Source organism: Heptranchias perlo, chromosome 33, assembly GCF_035084215.1.
Source record: "Heptranchias perlo isolate sHepPer1 chromosome 33, sHepPer1.hap1, whole genome shotgun sequence".
NCBI lineage: Eukaryota > Metazoa > Chordata > Chondrichthyes > Hexanchiformes > Hexanchidae > Heptranchias > Heptranchias perlo.
This window is the reverse complement of record NC_090357.1, coordinates 968,030-983,752: the sequence shown is the minus strand read 5'-3', so window position 1 is coordinate 983,752 and position 15,723 is coordinate 968,030. Positions and strand designations below refer to the sequence as shown.

Sequence of the window (15,723 nt, the reverse complement as noted above, 5' to 3'; positions counted from 1 at the left end):
TCACTCTGTCCCGTGTTGAAATCAAGACACCTCACTCCATCTCCTGCTCCAATTTATTCATTCCCAAGAACTCCAGACTGTGACCTCTCACCTCAGTGTTGCCTGCAGTTATTAACACCTTTTATCCTATTGATTTAATGCGTACGATTCGCAGAGTTAGAAGGCAGAGTATGAGATGATTTTTCTCTCTCCTGTCAATCTCAGTGAATCATGAACATTAATATTTGGAGATTTTTCCTGACACTGTTACTTTCCTCTGCTTTCTCTTCTACAATTGTAAACAATTTTACAACACCAAGTTATAGTCCAACAAATTTATTTTAAATTCCACAAGCTTTCGGAGGCTTCCTCCTTCCTCAGGCGGTGTGGAAATGAAATTTTTGAATCCTTCGCATTTTAAAATCACAGAACAAAGCCTGGTGATTACTGCCTGTTGCCAAGGCAATCACAGTGAGCAGACAGAAAGGTGTCATCTAAAAGGCCACCGAATATACAAACCCCCCAAAAAAAAGAGAGAGAGAGAAGGAAGACAGTCAATGACCCGTTATATTAAAAACAGATAACATTTGTTCGCTGGTGGGGTTACGTGTAGCGTGACATGAACCCAAGATCCCGGATGAGGCCGTCCTCATGGGTGCGGAACTTGGCTATCAATTTCTGCTCGACAATTTTGCGTTGTCGTGTGTCTCGAAGGCCGCCTTGGAGTATGCTTACCCGAAGATCGGTGGCTGAATGTCCATGACTGCTGAAGTGTTCCCCGACTGGGAGGGAACCCTCCTGTTTGGCGATTGTTGCGCGGTGTCCGTTCATCCGTTGTCGCAGCGTCTGCATGGTCTCGCCAATGTACCATGCTCTGGGGCATCCTTTCCTGCAACGTATGAGGTAGACAACGTTGGCCGAGTCTCAGGAGTATGAACCATGTACCTGGTGGGTGGTGTCCTCTCGTGTGATGGTGGTATCCGTGTCGATGATCTGGCATGTCTTGCAGATACCACCATCACTGGGCAGCCAAAGATCAGGAGCATGGGACTGAAGTGCAGCCAGAACCTGAGGAGCAGCCCCTCCAAATAATCAAACAGGGGCTGCAGTCTCCCACACCCCGTGAACAAATGAAACACGGACTCATCCAGGCCGCAAAAATTGCAGGCGGCCTGGGAGTCCGTAAAATGGCGTAAACGCCTATTGCACGCGACTGCTCCGTGCAACACCCTCCACCCCAGATCCTCGATGTAACACGGGAGGATCCCTAAGTAGAGAGCCCCCCACTGGGGACCCCCGCCTCTGCTGGACGGCAGGATGGTACGCCAGGGCGTGTCCGGGCGAGAGACGAGGGCGAGGAAGTGGACGGTGTACAGGAGCAGCCCGTACAGGAAATCCCTCCGCGCGGAGTGAAAGGGCACGGAGGGAATTTCCGAGAGACGGCTCAAGTTGTGAGGCGCGGCCCTCCGAGGGAGGTTCTGGGGCCTGGCGCCGAGGAGGAATTCCGTCCGAACGGGGGTCAGGTCGGACGGGATGGCTCCCAACGCTTGAGCCGCCTCCACACCCCGAGTGGAGTCAGGGCCGAGCGCCGATTTCAACGCCCGGATGGCGGCGGCCGCGTCCCCGGCACGCCACGAGGACATCCGCGTGGCGAGCGCCCACGGCTCCAACCAACCCGACCGGCCACGGCCCTCCGCACCGACAGCCGCGAGCGGCCGAAGCCGACATCGCGGAGGAACGGATTCCCGAGCAGCGGCTCCTGCAGGACGGCCGCTACCCCCGACGGGCGAGAGCTCCGGCTGGAGGCGACCATGGTCCAGACCCTGAGCAGACCCTGGCCGCAATTTCAACATCGCAGACACATCTGCTGGGCACGTGGCCTCCCCATGACAGAGAGGTTGGCACCGGGTGCTCTGTTTCTTGATTTTGGTTTTTTTAGGGTGTTGAGTAATGTGGGAGGGGCCTGGTCAATGTGGGTGGGGCCTGTTCAATGTGGGGAGGGGCCTGGTCAATGTGGGTGGGGCCTGTTCAATGTGGGAGGGGCCTGGCCAATGTGGGGAGGGGCCTGGTCAATGTGGGTGGGGTCTGCTCCATGTGGGAGGGACCTGGTCAATGTAGGGAGGAGCCTGGTTAATGTCCAAGCCGCTGACCAGCAGTAATGATTTCCCTTCTTTAGGGAAAGAACATAAAAAGTAGAACAAAAGGACTGGATAAAAAATGATCAGTGAAGTTTGGAGCTTTTGGCATCTCCTGTCTACTAAAAGTTCATTGAGAAGATGTGGGAGTGGCAGATGGCCCACAATCCCTCCCCTATAAAGCCCAACCCATGCACTTTGGGGGCTGTTGGAGATTCCTGGTTACAACCAATGTGAGGTCAGTTAGTTCCAGGGTTTTGGGGGGTTGTTAATTGTTATTTCCAGTTTCATTAATTTAAATGAGTCCCCTGCCCTTTCCCAGACTGATTTGTGTTTTCTAATCAAAGGTCAGTCCTTGTTTCCCTCCCCCTCCTTGGCCTTGTTGGGGTTCAGCTGGTGGAGGCATATTGAGCAGGAAGATCCCAGGTGTGGGCTGGTGTTGTTTGCTGATCAGGACCAGGTCAGTAGTCTAGTTGGCCTCAGTGCTTTTGAGTTTGAGATGTTAATTGGTTGTTCCTGCTGGGAAGGGTGCATGTGTGTTTGAGGCTGGAATGGGGCTTAGCTGTGATGCACCCCATGGTAAAATAGCCTACTTATATATTCTCTAGGCAAATGAATGAAGAATGACCACTGGGGGTGCCTGTGGAGGTGGTCAATATCTTCAAGAGATGGACAGGGGAGAAAACTGGTGGAGGAGGAGGAGGAGGAGGAGGAGGAGGGGGAGGGGGGAAATCTTTTAAATTTGTGGCCTGTGCTTCAGTGATTGGACAGGAGGGGGAGCTGACTGACTGCACAGTGAGATTAAAGCTCCAGCCCAGTGATTGGTTTGATGAACCAGTGGACGGTGTCTGTTCAAACACTCATTTCCTAATCAGGGAGGATTTAGATTCACCTGGTGGAGTGGGACACCTGCTCATTTAAGGTGATTCTTTTGATGGGGAGAGGAGACACTCTTTACCTCTGCTGTGATCTCTAATGTGAGGGAGTTGATGGGAACTTCACACAGTGATCAATGTGTGTTTGGTGGAGGGGACAGTCTACAGTCACTCGGTTGTGTGTGAGTGGAGAGTATTCTGGGCGAGTGAGCTAGGCTGAGCTGACTGGCTATAATTCGATCTGATCTGATTGGGTTGTGGTTTGTTTACTCTTTGTATAGGATGTTCCTTTAAAACCTTGATTGCTGAAGCTTAGTTATTGGGTTAAAGGAACTGCTTATTGTGTCCGAGTACATTATCTGCACCCTTTGAAGGGTTTAAGCCTTCTGGCCTGTATACAATTTACTCAATTCAAATTCTTTAATGTTAAGTTCCCACTTTGCTGTGTTAACTGTCAGTTTGGCTCGGTGATGGTGCACTCTCCCTGATTCAGAAGGTTGTGGGTTCAAACCCCACTCCATGACTTGAGCACATCATTTAGATCTGCACAGTCGGAGGAGGGGGCTGCAGGTGGATGTAAAAAAAAAATCCCATTGCACCATTTGGAGTTCTCCCTGGTGTCCTGGGCCAATATTTATCCCTCAACCAACATCACTAAAACAGATTATCTAGTCATTATCTCATTGCTGTTTGTGGGATCTTGCTGTGTGCAAATTGGCTGCTGTTTTTGATTATTGCAGTGATGATTCAAAAGTAATTGGCTGTAAAACACTTTGGGATGTCCTGAGAATGTGAACAGTGCTCTGTTTATATAAAAATCTACAGGCTCTTTGTTTTTCTTATTTCTCAACTTAAATTGAAAATTTTTAAATTGAGTGTAATTTAGGGAATTTGACCCTTGCTGGAATGAGTGAAATGACTAATTGAAGAGTGCAGTGGGAGTTGGAGCAAACTGAGCAACTCAAACTCTGTGACTGTGTCCCTTTTAAATGTTATTTGAGTAACTTTTTTTGAACTAGTAACTAGCTACAAACTGCTGTCTTAATCTGCTAACCTCATGGTGAAACCTGTGTTTATGTATTCAGTTGTCTGAGTGGGGGGAGGGAGTCCACAATGTTCAGGTTCTGGGGGAAATTATTTGCTTTGAAGATGATTCCTATTAAATGGTGTCTAACACTGGACCTTCTAGGTGACCTATTGAAACAATGAAAGAGGAGATTGCTGCCACAGTGGTTTTCATCACCCGACTGGTGAAGAAGAATGAGAAACTCAGCAAACAGAAGATTGAGAAATTTGGTAGCAAACTGACAAAAATATTGTTTGAAAAATACAAGAATCACTGGTACCTGGAAACCCCACCCAAGGGACAGGCCTACAGGTAGGGAGTGCACTCCTCGCTGGAACATTCAGTGTTATTACTTTTGAAGAGATGAGATTGCTGAAACCATGTGTGAGCTCGCTTTTAACCCAATGAGTGGGTCTTTTCTCATTTTGGGGGGGGGCCTTGCTAGGAAAATAACTCCAGTCCTGATCACTGGGAATGTGATGTGATTAGCAACGGATCTGAACTTGGGGCAAAGACTCCTGACTACAGGACTGTGCCTTTAAGAAGATGGTGCTGTGTAATGACGCATTTGCCATTCTCGGACTTGTCATGACTGGTGTGGGAGGGGTGTGGGAGGGGCCATGGGGGGGTGTGTGTGTGATTTCTTGCTTTGCCCCAGTTGCGATCCACGATCTTGTTTTCCTGATGAAATGATTTTGTTCCCATCCCAAGGTGCATCAGAGTGAATAAGAGTCAGCCATTGGACCCTGTCCTTCTCCAGGCCTGTATAGAGAGCAGTATTGAATACTCTTCTTTAGAGCTGCCAAAGGAATTCACCATCTGGGTGGACCCAAATGAAGTGTGGTGTAGGTAAGGGTTAATTCAATATCAATTTCTTAAATGGTCTGGCTGCTTGGTGTCCCCAGGATAGGAGAACATTGGTCTGGTTTCTACCTTGATCTCCATCTACTGACCTGTGTGGTAAATGTGTTGATGAGGATGTGATGGTCCATTATACGAACATATGGAAAAGACCAGCTGGTCCATCGAGCCTTGAAATGCCTGGAACATCAGATTAGATACTTCCTTTTACCCCCCCCCCCCCCTTCAGCCTTGCAATCTCCTGGGAGAGGCAAAAAAAGGGCCAATAAAGGAGGGGGGAGAAAAACTCTGGAACATTCCTCTCTGACCCCTGTCAGGTGATCGAAACCAGTCCAGGAGATCTCACGGGCCAAGTGTACAGTGATTGCTCCATTTGTTGATTAACGTCACCAATTGCTGTCCAGACAGTCACTGAGAATAGTCCCTCTTTATAAAAGCAGTTGGTGCCTTGTTGAACCAAAGCCCAGTGTGAGAATTCTCTTCAGGAGGGGAAAAGAAATCGAAGAACTTTCCATAATCTACTGATGCTCAATGAGCGAGAACCAAAGACTTGAGCCAGTCAGAGGGAAATAGTTGTGTCCACATCTAATGTGGCTTCAATTAATTAGTTGCAGATTCAATAGGTAACTGAAAATTGGATGCAATCAGACTCTCTCACCATTGTGTGAGGGGCTGAGTCAGTTCAGTGGCTCCTCCAGCCTGACGGCTAACGGCCGTGTTGGAAGACCATTGATCAAATTACTGATGAAAAAACATTGCAATTTCCAACTGAGTTTGACTCTCTGGGAGGCCTCTTCAGCACTTGTATTTTCCTCATTTCTAGAGTGGATGGACCAGGGGTGTTCTGGGAGGAGGGAGGTTTTAGTTCATCGTGTGTGGCCTCTGAGTTTCTTGCTTTGCATAAAAGCCTTTATTTTTCTATATGGCTCAAGCTAAAGGAAAAACAGTAAGTAACTTTTTGGGAATTGATCAGAATCAAAATTCCATTTCAGCAGGACACTAAGCAGAAAAGGAATGGAGTGGATGTTCTGTTCACTCGGAAACTGATCTGTACTGGCGATGAAATGGCTTCAGTTTTGCAGTGGAGTTGCCACAATGTCTTGTGTCTGTCTGTCTGCTAATGAATATTTGTGATTTGTGTCCTTCTCTTCCCAACACCCCCCCACCCCCCCCCGAACTTCCCCGTTAGATTAAGTTTGAACTAACTCTCTACTGCTTCAGGTGTGGAGAGAGGAACCAGCCATTCATCGTGACAAGGTTAGAGGAACATAGCAAAGACTCTGAAATCTTCCAGCACATTAGCAGTGCCGCGGAACGTGCTACCTCTGATTACTACTCTGGTACGTCCTCTGATGAGGAGAGTTACAACAAGGAGTCTAATATGATCTCCGTTGTAAACAACACACATGGTATCTATCAGGTTGGGGAAGAGGAAACCTTTGAAACCAAGACCATACCAATTGTGAGCAACCCAAACAGTATATACAAGCTGGAAGATTTCAGGGAAGGAGAAAGCCTTGGTGAGGAGCCTCAAACCATCCCAACTGTGATTAATCCCAAGAGCATCTACCAGGTACAGTAGTTGTCTAGGAGTTAATGACCATGATATTTTTCAGGAAATTCATTCACACTGCAGCAATCTATAGATGTCGTCTTGTCCCCACAATGGGTTAAAATTCCTCGTACCGATAAACTTTTTTTACCTTGAATTGAAAATCTGAGTATTTAATGTCACCTCAAGGATTGGGCCATGTTCTGCTGTTCAGCATCTGCTTTCAAACACACGAAGAAATTGGTCAGAAATTCAAAGGTCCTTGAAACATTAATCCAGAGCAGTCCAGTTGCTAGTGAAACTGATCCACTCTCTTACCCTCACTGAAAATACCCTTTAACGAGGAAGGATCCACTAAGGATTATCTATACTTCTAACTCTGAAGAGTTTAGATGTCTATTTATCTCTGGACTCTATAGCAGTGACTGGCTGGCACATGTTCCCAGTAAAATAGCACATTACAATGTATTGCTGTCATTGGCTGTATTGTAAATGGGACAAGATGATAAGAACTGCAGTTTATCTCCCAATTAAGCAATATCATCCAATAGGGCGCCCAGGAGTGACTGGAACTGAGATATCTAGACCAAAAGGTGCAAGGTTTAATCCCTGGGTTTAGTCCAGCAAAAGTGCTGCAATTGGTCATCTCCCCCTGGGCTAGGGATGGGAAAACTTGGCCCAGGCTCCTGTTGCTGAACCCTATCCCATGACCCCTCCCGAGTGCTTGTGTGAGCACTAGGTAAAAATGAGGCTCACCTGTGATTCTTGATGTTAAAATAGCCTGCGGGCTAAGGTCATGAGTGAATTCTGGGCACTTGAGTGAGCTACCAGAGGAAACTAGAAAATGATGTAATTAAGGGCCTGATTCCATGCTAATGAGCTTAATTTATATCCAGTGACGACAGCAGTTCTTGAGTGGGAGAATATTGTTAGACCTGCTTCCCTATTAATGGTGGGAGCTGGCCACAAATTGGAACAGAGTGGATTTTAGGAAGGTGAGTGGAACTTGCTGAGGGGAAGTGAGATTGGTGCACAGGGCTGTAGGTCAAAAATATGATTTTTTAAGATTGATTGCAAAGGTGAAGAGTGAACAAATCTCCTCAAAGGAGACAATGCTATGGATAGAGATTGGAAATTAGAAATTAAAATTTAAGAGGGCATGAGATCTGTAGGTATTTAAAAGATGAGGTTGGTGAATAAGGAAAGCCAAGGGGAATATGGGGGAGAATCTCAATTAAACAGCGTTCTACAAATCAGCAGGGAGAATCGTTAAATGTGAGTTCGTAGATAAACTGAAATTGGCGGGGATACTTAGTGTATTTTTACTTTTTTTGTATTTACGAAAGAGAAGGATATTGGGGAGGGAATAAATGTAATTGGTGGAAAAAGATGACTGATGTATTAAAGCATTGGAGAAGTTAATTCAGTAGAGGACAGAGTGCTGGGAGCTGATGGGAAACATCCAGGAAATGGGGAGGTGAAATAGTGGAGGCCTCAAAAATTATATTTTGAGATTCTATTGAGTGGCTGTGTGCTGGAGAGTGGCCAACACCCATTCACAGAGGGGATGGAGCTAACATGGGTAATTACAGGCTTTGTTAGTTTAATATTGGTGGGAAAAATTAGGATTTTTTTAAGGTGAAATTACTAAATGCTTCTGAAGGCAGCAATTCGAAGCCCACAGTGATTTCAGAAAGGAAGATCGTGTTTGACAAACCAATACCTCCTTTTGAGGTGATCGATACGGTGGCAGAGGGAGGTGATAGATGTACATGGACTTTCAAAGCCTGTCTGGCGCAAAAATAAAACAGGAAAGGTGGCTCAACCGTGGCTTACAAAAGAAATTAGAGATTGTATTCGATCCAAAAAGGAGACCTATAAAATTGCCAGAAAAAGCGGCAAGCCTGAGGATTGGGAGCAGTTCAGAATTCAGCAAAGGAGGACCAAGAGATTGATTAAGAGGGAAAAATAGAGTATGAGTAAACTAGCAGGGAACATAAAAACTGACTGTAAAAGCTTCTATAAATATGTCAAGAGAAAAAGATTAGTGAAGACGAATGAAGGTCCCTTACAGTCAGAAATGGGGGAAATTATAATGGGGAACAAAGAAATGGCAGAACAATTAAACACATACTTTGGTTCTGTCTTCACAAAGGAGGTCACAAATAACCTCCCGGAAATGTTAGGGAACCGATGGTCTAGTGAGAGGGAGGAACTGAAGGAAACCAGTATTAGTAAAAAAAAAAAAGTGCTAGGGAAATTAATGGGGCTAAAGGCTGACAAATCCCCAGGGCCTGATAATCTACATCCCAGAGAACTAAAGGAAGCAGCCCTGGAAATAGTGGATGCATTGGTGATCATCTTCCAAAATTCTATAGACTCTGGAACAGTTCCTACAGATTGGAGGGTGGCAAATGTAACCCCACTTTTTTTTTTAAAAAGGAGAGAAAAAACAGGGAATTACAGACCAGTTAGCCTCACATCAGTAGTGGGGAAAATGCTAGAGTCTATTATAAAAGATGTGATAACAGAACACTTGGAGGGCATTAACGGGATTGGACAAAGTCAGCACAGGTTTATGAAAAGGAAATCGTGCATAACAAATCTACTGGAGTTTTTTGAGGATCTAACTTGTAGAATAGATAGGGGAGAACCAATGGATGTGGTGTATTTGGATTTTCAGAAGGCTTTTGATGAGGTTAGTGTGCAAAATTAAAGCACATGGGATTGGGGGGAATATACTGGCATGGATTGAGAATTGGTTGACAGACAGGAAACAGAGAGTAGGAATAAACGGGTCTTTTTCCGGGTAGCAGGCAGTGACTAGTGGGGTACCGCAGGGATCAGTGCTTGGGCCCCAGCTATTCACAATATATATCAATGATTTGGATGAGGGAACTAAATGTAACATTTCCAAGTTAGCTGACAACACAAAGCTGGGGTGGAATGTGAGCTGTGAGGAGGATGCAAAGAGGCTCCAATGTGATTTAGACAAGTTGGGTGAGTGGGCAAGAACATGGCAGATGCAGTATAATGTGGATAAATGTGAGGTTATCCACTTTGGTTGTAAAAACAGAAAGGCAGATTATTATCTGAATGGTGATAGGTTGGGAAAAGGGGAGGTGCAACGAGACCTGGGTGTCCTTGTACACCAGTCACTGAAAGCGAGCATTCAGGTGCAGCAAGCAGTTAGGAAGGCGAATGGTATGTTGGCCTTCATTGCAAGAGGATTTGAGTACAGAGCAGGGATGTCTTACTGCAGTTATACAGGGCCTTGGTGAGACCACATCTGGAGTATTGTGCGCCGTTTTGGTCTCTTATCTGAGGAAGGATGTCCTTGCCATGGAGGGAGTGCAACAAAGGTTTACCAGACTGATTCCTGGGATGGCAGGACTGACGTATGAGGAGAGATTGGGTTGACTAGGTCTATATTCACTAGAGTTTAGAAGAATGAGGGGTGATCTCATCGAAACATATAAAATTCTAACAGGACTAGACAGACTAGATGCAGGGAGGATGTTCCCGATGGATGGGGAGTCCAGAACGAGGGGTCACAGTCTCAGGATACGGGGTATGCCATTTGGAACACAGGAGGAGAAATTTCTTCACTCAGAGGGAGGTGAACCTGTGGAATTCTCTACCACAGAAGGCAGTGGAGGCCAAGTTATTAGATGTATTCATGAAGGAGATAGATATATTTCTTAATGCTAAAGGGATATGGGGGAAAAAGTGGGAACAGGGTACTGAGTTAGACCATCAGCCATGATCATTTTGACTGGCTGAGCAGGCCCGAATGGCCTACTCTTGCTCCTATTTTCTATGTTTCTATATTACATGGGACTATTGGAAAAGATCAAGGGTATGGAATTAGGCAGAGGGGAGCAAATTGGATTAAAACCTGGTTAGAAAGGATGAAACGGTATAAGTTAAGGGCCATGTCTGAGTGGTTGGAAGTGGGTCCCAGAGAGTTCTGTTCACTGAACATTGGTGATTTTGGATATGGGGCTACAGGGAGTGGAGGCCAAATTTGCAGATGTTACTAAACTAGGAGGCACTGTAAATAAATCTGAGGGTCAAAGGCAGCTGAGGGATATTGATTAGATGGGGGAATGGGGCAAAAAAGTAACAGATGGAATTCCATGTCAGTAAATGTGAGGTGGGGTAAGTGGAAGAGCAGAGGGATTTGGGGATCAGGTTCATGACATTGAAAACAGCACCAAATGGATAAGACTGTTAAAAGCTACTGGAATAGCAGCTTGTTCATTAGAACAGATTATTATGGGATAATTTGATAGGTGTTTAAAATTCTGGAGGGATGGGACCCGGTCGATAGAAACAGACTGCTAGGAGCATTTTTTTTTTGGGGTGGGGGTCTAGAATGAGGTGACACAAATAGAAGATTTAGGATAGAGGGCAGGAAAAACCTTTGAGAGTTATGAGGCTGTGGGATTAATCACTGGAGTTAGTGATTGAAGCAGAAACCAGGTCAACATTTAAGAATGGGTCAGATAGGGAGATAAAAGAATAATGGAACAGAATTCTGTTCATGTGGACAATAAACACCGACACTGACTAGTTGGATCGAACGGCCTGTTTTGTAATTCTAACTTAAATTGGCTCTCTGCCTAAATGTGAAACTTTGTCCTTTCGCAGAATAACGATTACTATCCTCACTCGGCTGTTGCAGCCTGGCCCAGGTTTATCCGCAAGAAAACATTTCTTACAGAAGATTACAACACCTTCTATCCACCGCAGAAAGGTTACAAAACCTACAGAGTCTCCACAATGTTCACAGCTCCCCGACTCGATCGGTATCACTGGGTGAACACAAAGCGATGAGCTCAGTTTGACCTCCTCCCCTTTACTCTTTCTCCCCCTCTCTCTCCTTTCCCCTCTCTCTCCCTCTTTCCTTTCTCTCTTTCTTTGTCTTCCTTTCTAGCCCTGCCCGCCTGCTCCTATCGTATTGTGAAGTTAGTTTACAGGCAATCCAGGAGTGAGATCCATTGAGTAGATTGTGGGCTGTTCTGCTCCAGGGAGGGAGGGAGATGTCCCGCATTTTAAGCTCAAAACTGCACTCAGTCGCACAATGTTTCTGTTCTTAACCTTCCTCACTCGAGGATTGAATACGAACCATTTTATTGTACAATCATATTTATAAATTCTTATCTATTACACGTCTTATATAATTAATTGCCATGTAAACATTTTAAAGGCTGGAATGGAAATGTTTGAAAATGTATATTAAATAAAAAGCCACTCTTTTAAACTTATGACAGTGCTTCCTACTTTTACTGCTCCGTGTTCTTACCCAGTGCTGGCTGCTGGTTCCTGCTGGGAATATTAGGGTGTGTTGATGGGGAGGGAGGAGGTCCGTGTGGAGTGTAAATGCCAGCACAGACCAGTTGGGCCGAACGGCCTGTTTCTGTGCTGTACATTCTATAATTTTGCTCGAGCAGGAAATTTTCCACCTGTCAATTTTTGTCTGATTTAGGTTCGTGTGAAGCACCTTGGGACATTTTTCCATGTTAAAGGCGCTATATAAATGCAGGTGGTTAGACCTCCAGTATCTGCTGGATTCCTCAGATATAACTGGACCAGGTTTATTAAACTAAATTAATGGGAAGCTTGTATATTGCAATCCTGATGGGGTTAGATTTATTCTGATGTGTGTCTCACTAACAGTCTGTAATAATCTGATAACCTGGGGTCTGTCCTCCATTTGGATCTTTTATTTAAATATCCTGCCAAGTTTTTTTAAAACAAACCCAGACAAGTGTTACTTCCCAAACAGTCCCCCTGCAACCCAACCAAATCCTGACTCAATGGTGTGGCACATTTCCAGGGATAACAGTGACCGTTATCTGTGGGAGGTCCTATTGAAGTGTGAACCAAGAGAATGGGACCTGGCAGAAAATGTCTTGTGGAACATTGCATAGATCAGCTGGTCCTTGTGATTGCCAGGTGTAGGTGACTCTGAATATGGAGGTTTAGACTGCCAGCAGGTGAATCTTCCCATTTCCCCACACACAATCCTTAAGGCAGGGCACAGAGCCCCACAGACCTGTTATCATTGCCCAGGCTGAGATCAGCTAGAGACCAGCCCCCCACCCATGACCATTCCTGTCTGTCGCTCAATACCTGATTTCTGCTTTCAGACAGAGCCACCAGAATGGCCTCCTCATAACATTAACCCTTTAACTGCTACTCACTGCATTCCTCTGGGAAAGTGAGTGGGAAAAGATTGAAATCAGTGATTCAAGCAAGGTTTTATGGGCTGTTGAGGTGAATGGAATCAAACATCAGATTGATTTACTGTATTTCAAACCCCTTGTGGAGATTAAATTACATCATATTGTATAGGCTCATCTCCAGGGACAATTCATCCCTTATCTGTCTCAAGTTCTTGTCCTAAATTCCACAGGCAAGCAAGGGCAATACCATTAAACCCCAAGTTCAGTTCCCCGATCTGTGTAGTTAGATGCTTCAGGAGGGTGATAGAGGGACCGTTGGTTGGTCAGCTCACCGAGCTTCGACAGATGTTCCCGGGTTTAATCACTGTCCAGTGCCACCTGCTGACCTCAGCTCGGCCAAGAGTTGGGATAGTGCTCGAAGTGATGTCCGAGCCTAAAGGAGGGAAAAATCAGTGCGTTTCTATCTGAGCACTTTGAGTAGCTGCTGAGGGGAAGTCATTGCCCGGATGGTGAGGGCTTTGCTGGTGGTTCAATAACCTGCTGGAACTTGTTGGTATTTTTCAAGGGTACAAAGTACACGTCAGTGTTTGCCCCCAGAGACCCATCTTGTAATATGAATAATTGGGTGGCTTCAAATCAGCCCCTGCAATGCAACCTACCAATCAGAACTAAAGAAACAACTTGCATTTCTGTAGCGCTTTTCGTGATCTCTGAATTGCTTTACAGCCAATGATGTAAAGTTTTGAAGTGTACGCACTGTTGTAATTCATGGAATTACAAGAGTGGAGCTTCTGATTTGCCTGATGTGTCATTGCTGAAATGATCCATTTGCCCAACAGCCACCAGGAGGAGGATGGATGGTAACTGAGATACCCAACAGACTCAGGGTTATTCCTGCCATGTGGGTAGGTGTTTACTCTGTATCTAACCCTGTACCTGCCCTGGGAGTGTTTGATGGGACAGTGTAGAGGGAGCTTTACTCTGTATCTAACCCGTGCTGTACCTGCCCTTTGCTGCCAGAGACTTTTTTTTAAAAACAGTCTCTGGCAGCAAAGTTTGAAATTGGGAATTTTCTGCTGAGTTTTTTACGTGGAGAGGTGCCCTGAGCAGCGCATGTCCGGGGGCAAAGAAGGCTCTGCCTGGCATTGGGTCTGGGATGTTGGAGATAGTTTGGGTCTGGATATTTGTCCCTTTTATGCCGATGATCAAATTGTTTATGTAGATAGAGAACAAGAATGGTCCTAACACAGATCCCTTCTCAGTGCAGAACAGGGTGTTTCTTGGATTATCTGTTCCCCACTCTTTTTATGCAATGAGTTCTGATCTGGAATGCGCTGCCTGAACAGGTGGTGGAAGCAGATTCAATAGTAATTTCAAAAGGGAATTGGATAAATACTTGAAAAATTTGCAGCGCTGTGGGGAATGGGCAGGGGTATGGGACTAATTGGACAGCTGTTTCAAAGAGCCAGCATGATGGGCCAAATGGCCACCTTCCCTGCTGTAAAATTCTGTGACTACCATGGACCTTAATTTTTGCAACCAGTCTCTAATGTGACGCATCCATGGTATATTGAGGTAATTTGCAACGTGTCTAACTGATTCCAAATCTGCTAGCCTTTTTTTCTGATTATTTTCCTTGTTGCCTGGAAATTGCTGCAGTGGGGGGGTGGTGGGGGGTGGGGGTGGAGGGTGAGACGGGTTGGGGGTTGGGGGGAGGTGGATGGGTTGGGGGGAGGTGAGGCGGGGTGGGGGTGGGGGGATGGGGTGGGGGTGGGGGGTGAGACGGGTTGGGGGGTGGGGGTGGGGGGATGGGTTGGGGGGGTGAGGCGAGGCGGGATGGGTTGGGGGGAGGTGAGGCGGGATGGGTTGGGGGATGGGTTGGGGGGAGGTGAGCAAGAAGGGTACCAGCTGATGAGCTTTGCCAATGCAAGAGGAGACTCAGCGTGACTGTCACTCAATGCCCCCCCCCCCCCCCAAACAATTGAGTAGCTCCTCCCCACTGCAACACTACTGAGATTGGGAACTCAGTAACGCAGTGGGAGGGACCGGGGTCCCTTCAGTTACTCCATCGTCCGGTACCTTGGTGCTACATTACCGAGCCACTCGACGAAGCGGACACTTGGAGTAAATTGTAAAATAGAGCAGACGAATCTTTGTTTTCTTTTTAATTCCAAACCCACTGTATAAACAGCTGATATTTCAGACCCTTCTTGAGCAGAGCTCACAATACACGGTATTCAGGCGCGCACACCACCATTCTGAAGGGGTTTTGTTTTGAGATGTGAAAAGCTGATCAATGAAATCGGAATATGGCACAAAACGGGGACAAAAGCCTTTGACATCACTGGAGAATAGGAGAGGTGAAAAGAAAGTGGGTTATTAACAATGCGGCTGCAGTGAGTGAATGCAGGTCAGTTCCCACCCAGATAGATTTTCAATAATTGAGAAGATAAAAGCACCAGAACCAAAGAGTTATTTCTAACAGTTGCACAATAAAAGATAGATTTTTATTACAGCACGGGTTAGATACAGAATGAAACTCCCCCTACACTGTCCCATCAAACACTCCCAGGGCAGGTACAGGGTTAGATACAGAGTAAAGCTCCCTCTACACTGTCCCATCAAACACTCCCAGGGCAGGTACAGGGTTAGATACAGAGTAAAGCTCCCTCTACACTGTCCCATCAAACACTCCCAGGGCAGGTACAGAGTTAGATACAGAGTAAAGCTCCCTCTACACTGTCCCATCAAACACTCCCAGGGCAGGTACAGGGTTAGATACAGAGTAAAGCTCCCTCTACACTGTCCCATCAAACACTCCCAGGGCAGGTACAGGGTTGGATACAGAGTAAAGCTCCCTCTACACTGCTCCAGTAATTCTCCTTAATCCTGTATTTGAAAGAATACCCACCTATGGCCCTGGTGTGAATCCCCTCTCCAGGCACCATTATGCTTTGTCTGAGTTAGACTGCCAATTTCCATTCGATTCTGGGCAGTCTTGTGCTGTGGGCTTGAGACTGGCCACGACCCTATTTCAGACAGGACCCAGCAGTTGTGAGAGGAG

General features: G+C 46.1%; 1 protein-coding gene across 1 annotated transcript; it reads left to right on the top strand.

Annotated features, from left to right (window-relative positions):
- The first annotated feature begins 2,304 nt into the window (after positions 1-2,304).
- Positions 2,305-11,719, top strand: btg4 (B-cell translocation gene 4). The gene is made up of 6 exons (XM_067970734.1): positions 2,305-2,352; positions 2,462-2,574; positions 4,179-4,367; positions 4,767-4,904; positions 6,138-6,489; positions 11,122-11,719. Exons 3-6 carry the CDS (start codon positions 4,195-4,197, stop codon positions 11,305-11,307), a joined length of 849 nt encoding a protein of 282 aa, XP_067826835.1. The 5' UTR covers positions 2,305-2,352; positions 2,462-2,574; positions 4,179-4,194; the 3' UTR covers positions 11,308-11,719.
- The last annotated feature ends 4,004 nt before the right edge of the window (positions 11,720-15,723 follow it).

Excerpts from the sequence above, each read along its gene's own strand:
- btg4 (XM_067970734.1), top strand. The coding sequence starts at position 4,195 with ATGAAAGAGGAGATTGCTGCCACAGTGGTTTTCATCACCCGACTGGTG. Across the intron at positions 4,368-4,766 it reads CCCAAGGGACAGGCCTACAG|GTGCATCAGAGTGAATAAGA; the intron begins GTAGGGAGTGCA and ends TCCCATCCCAAG. Across the intron at positions 6,490-11,121 it reads ATCCCAAGAGCATCTACCAG|AATAACGATTACTATCCTCA; the intron begins GTACAGTAGTTG and ends GTCCTTTCGCAG.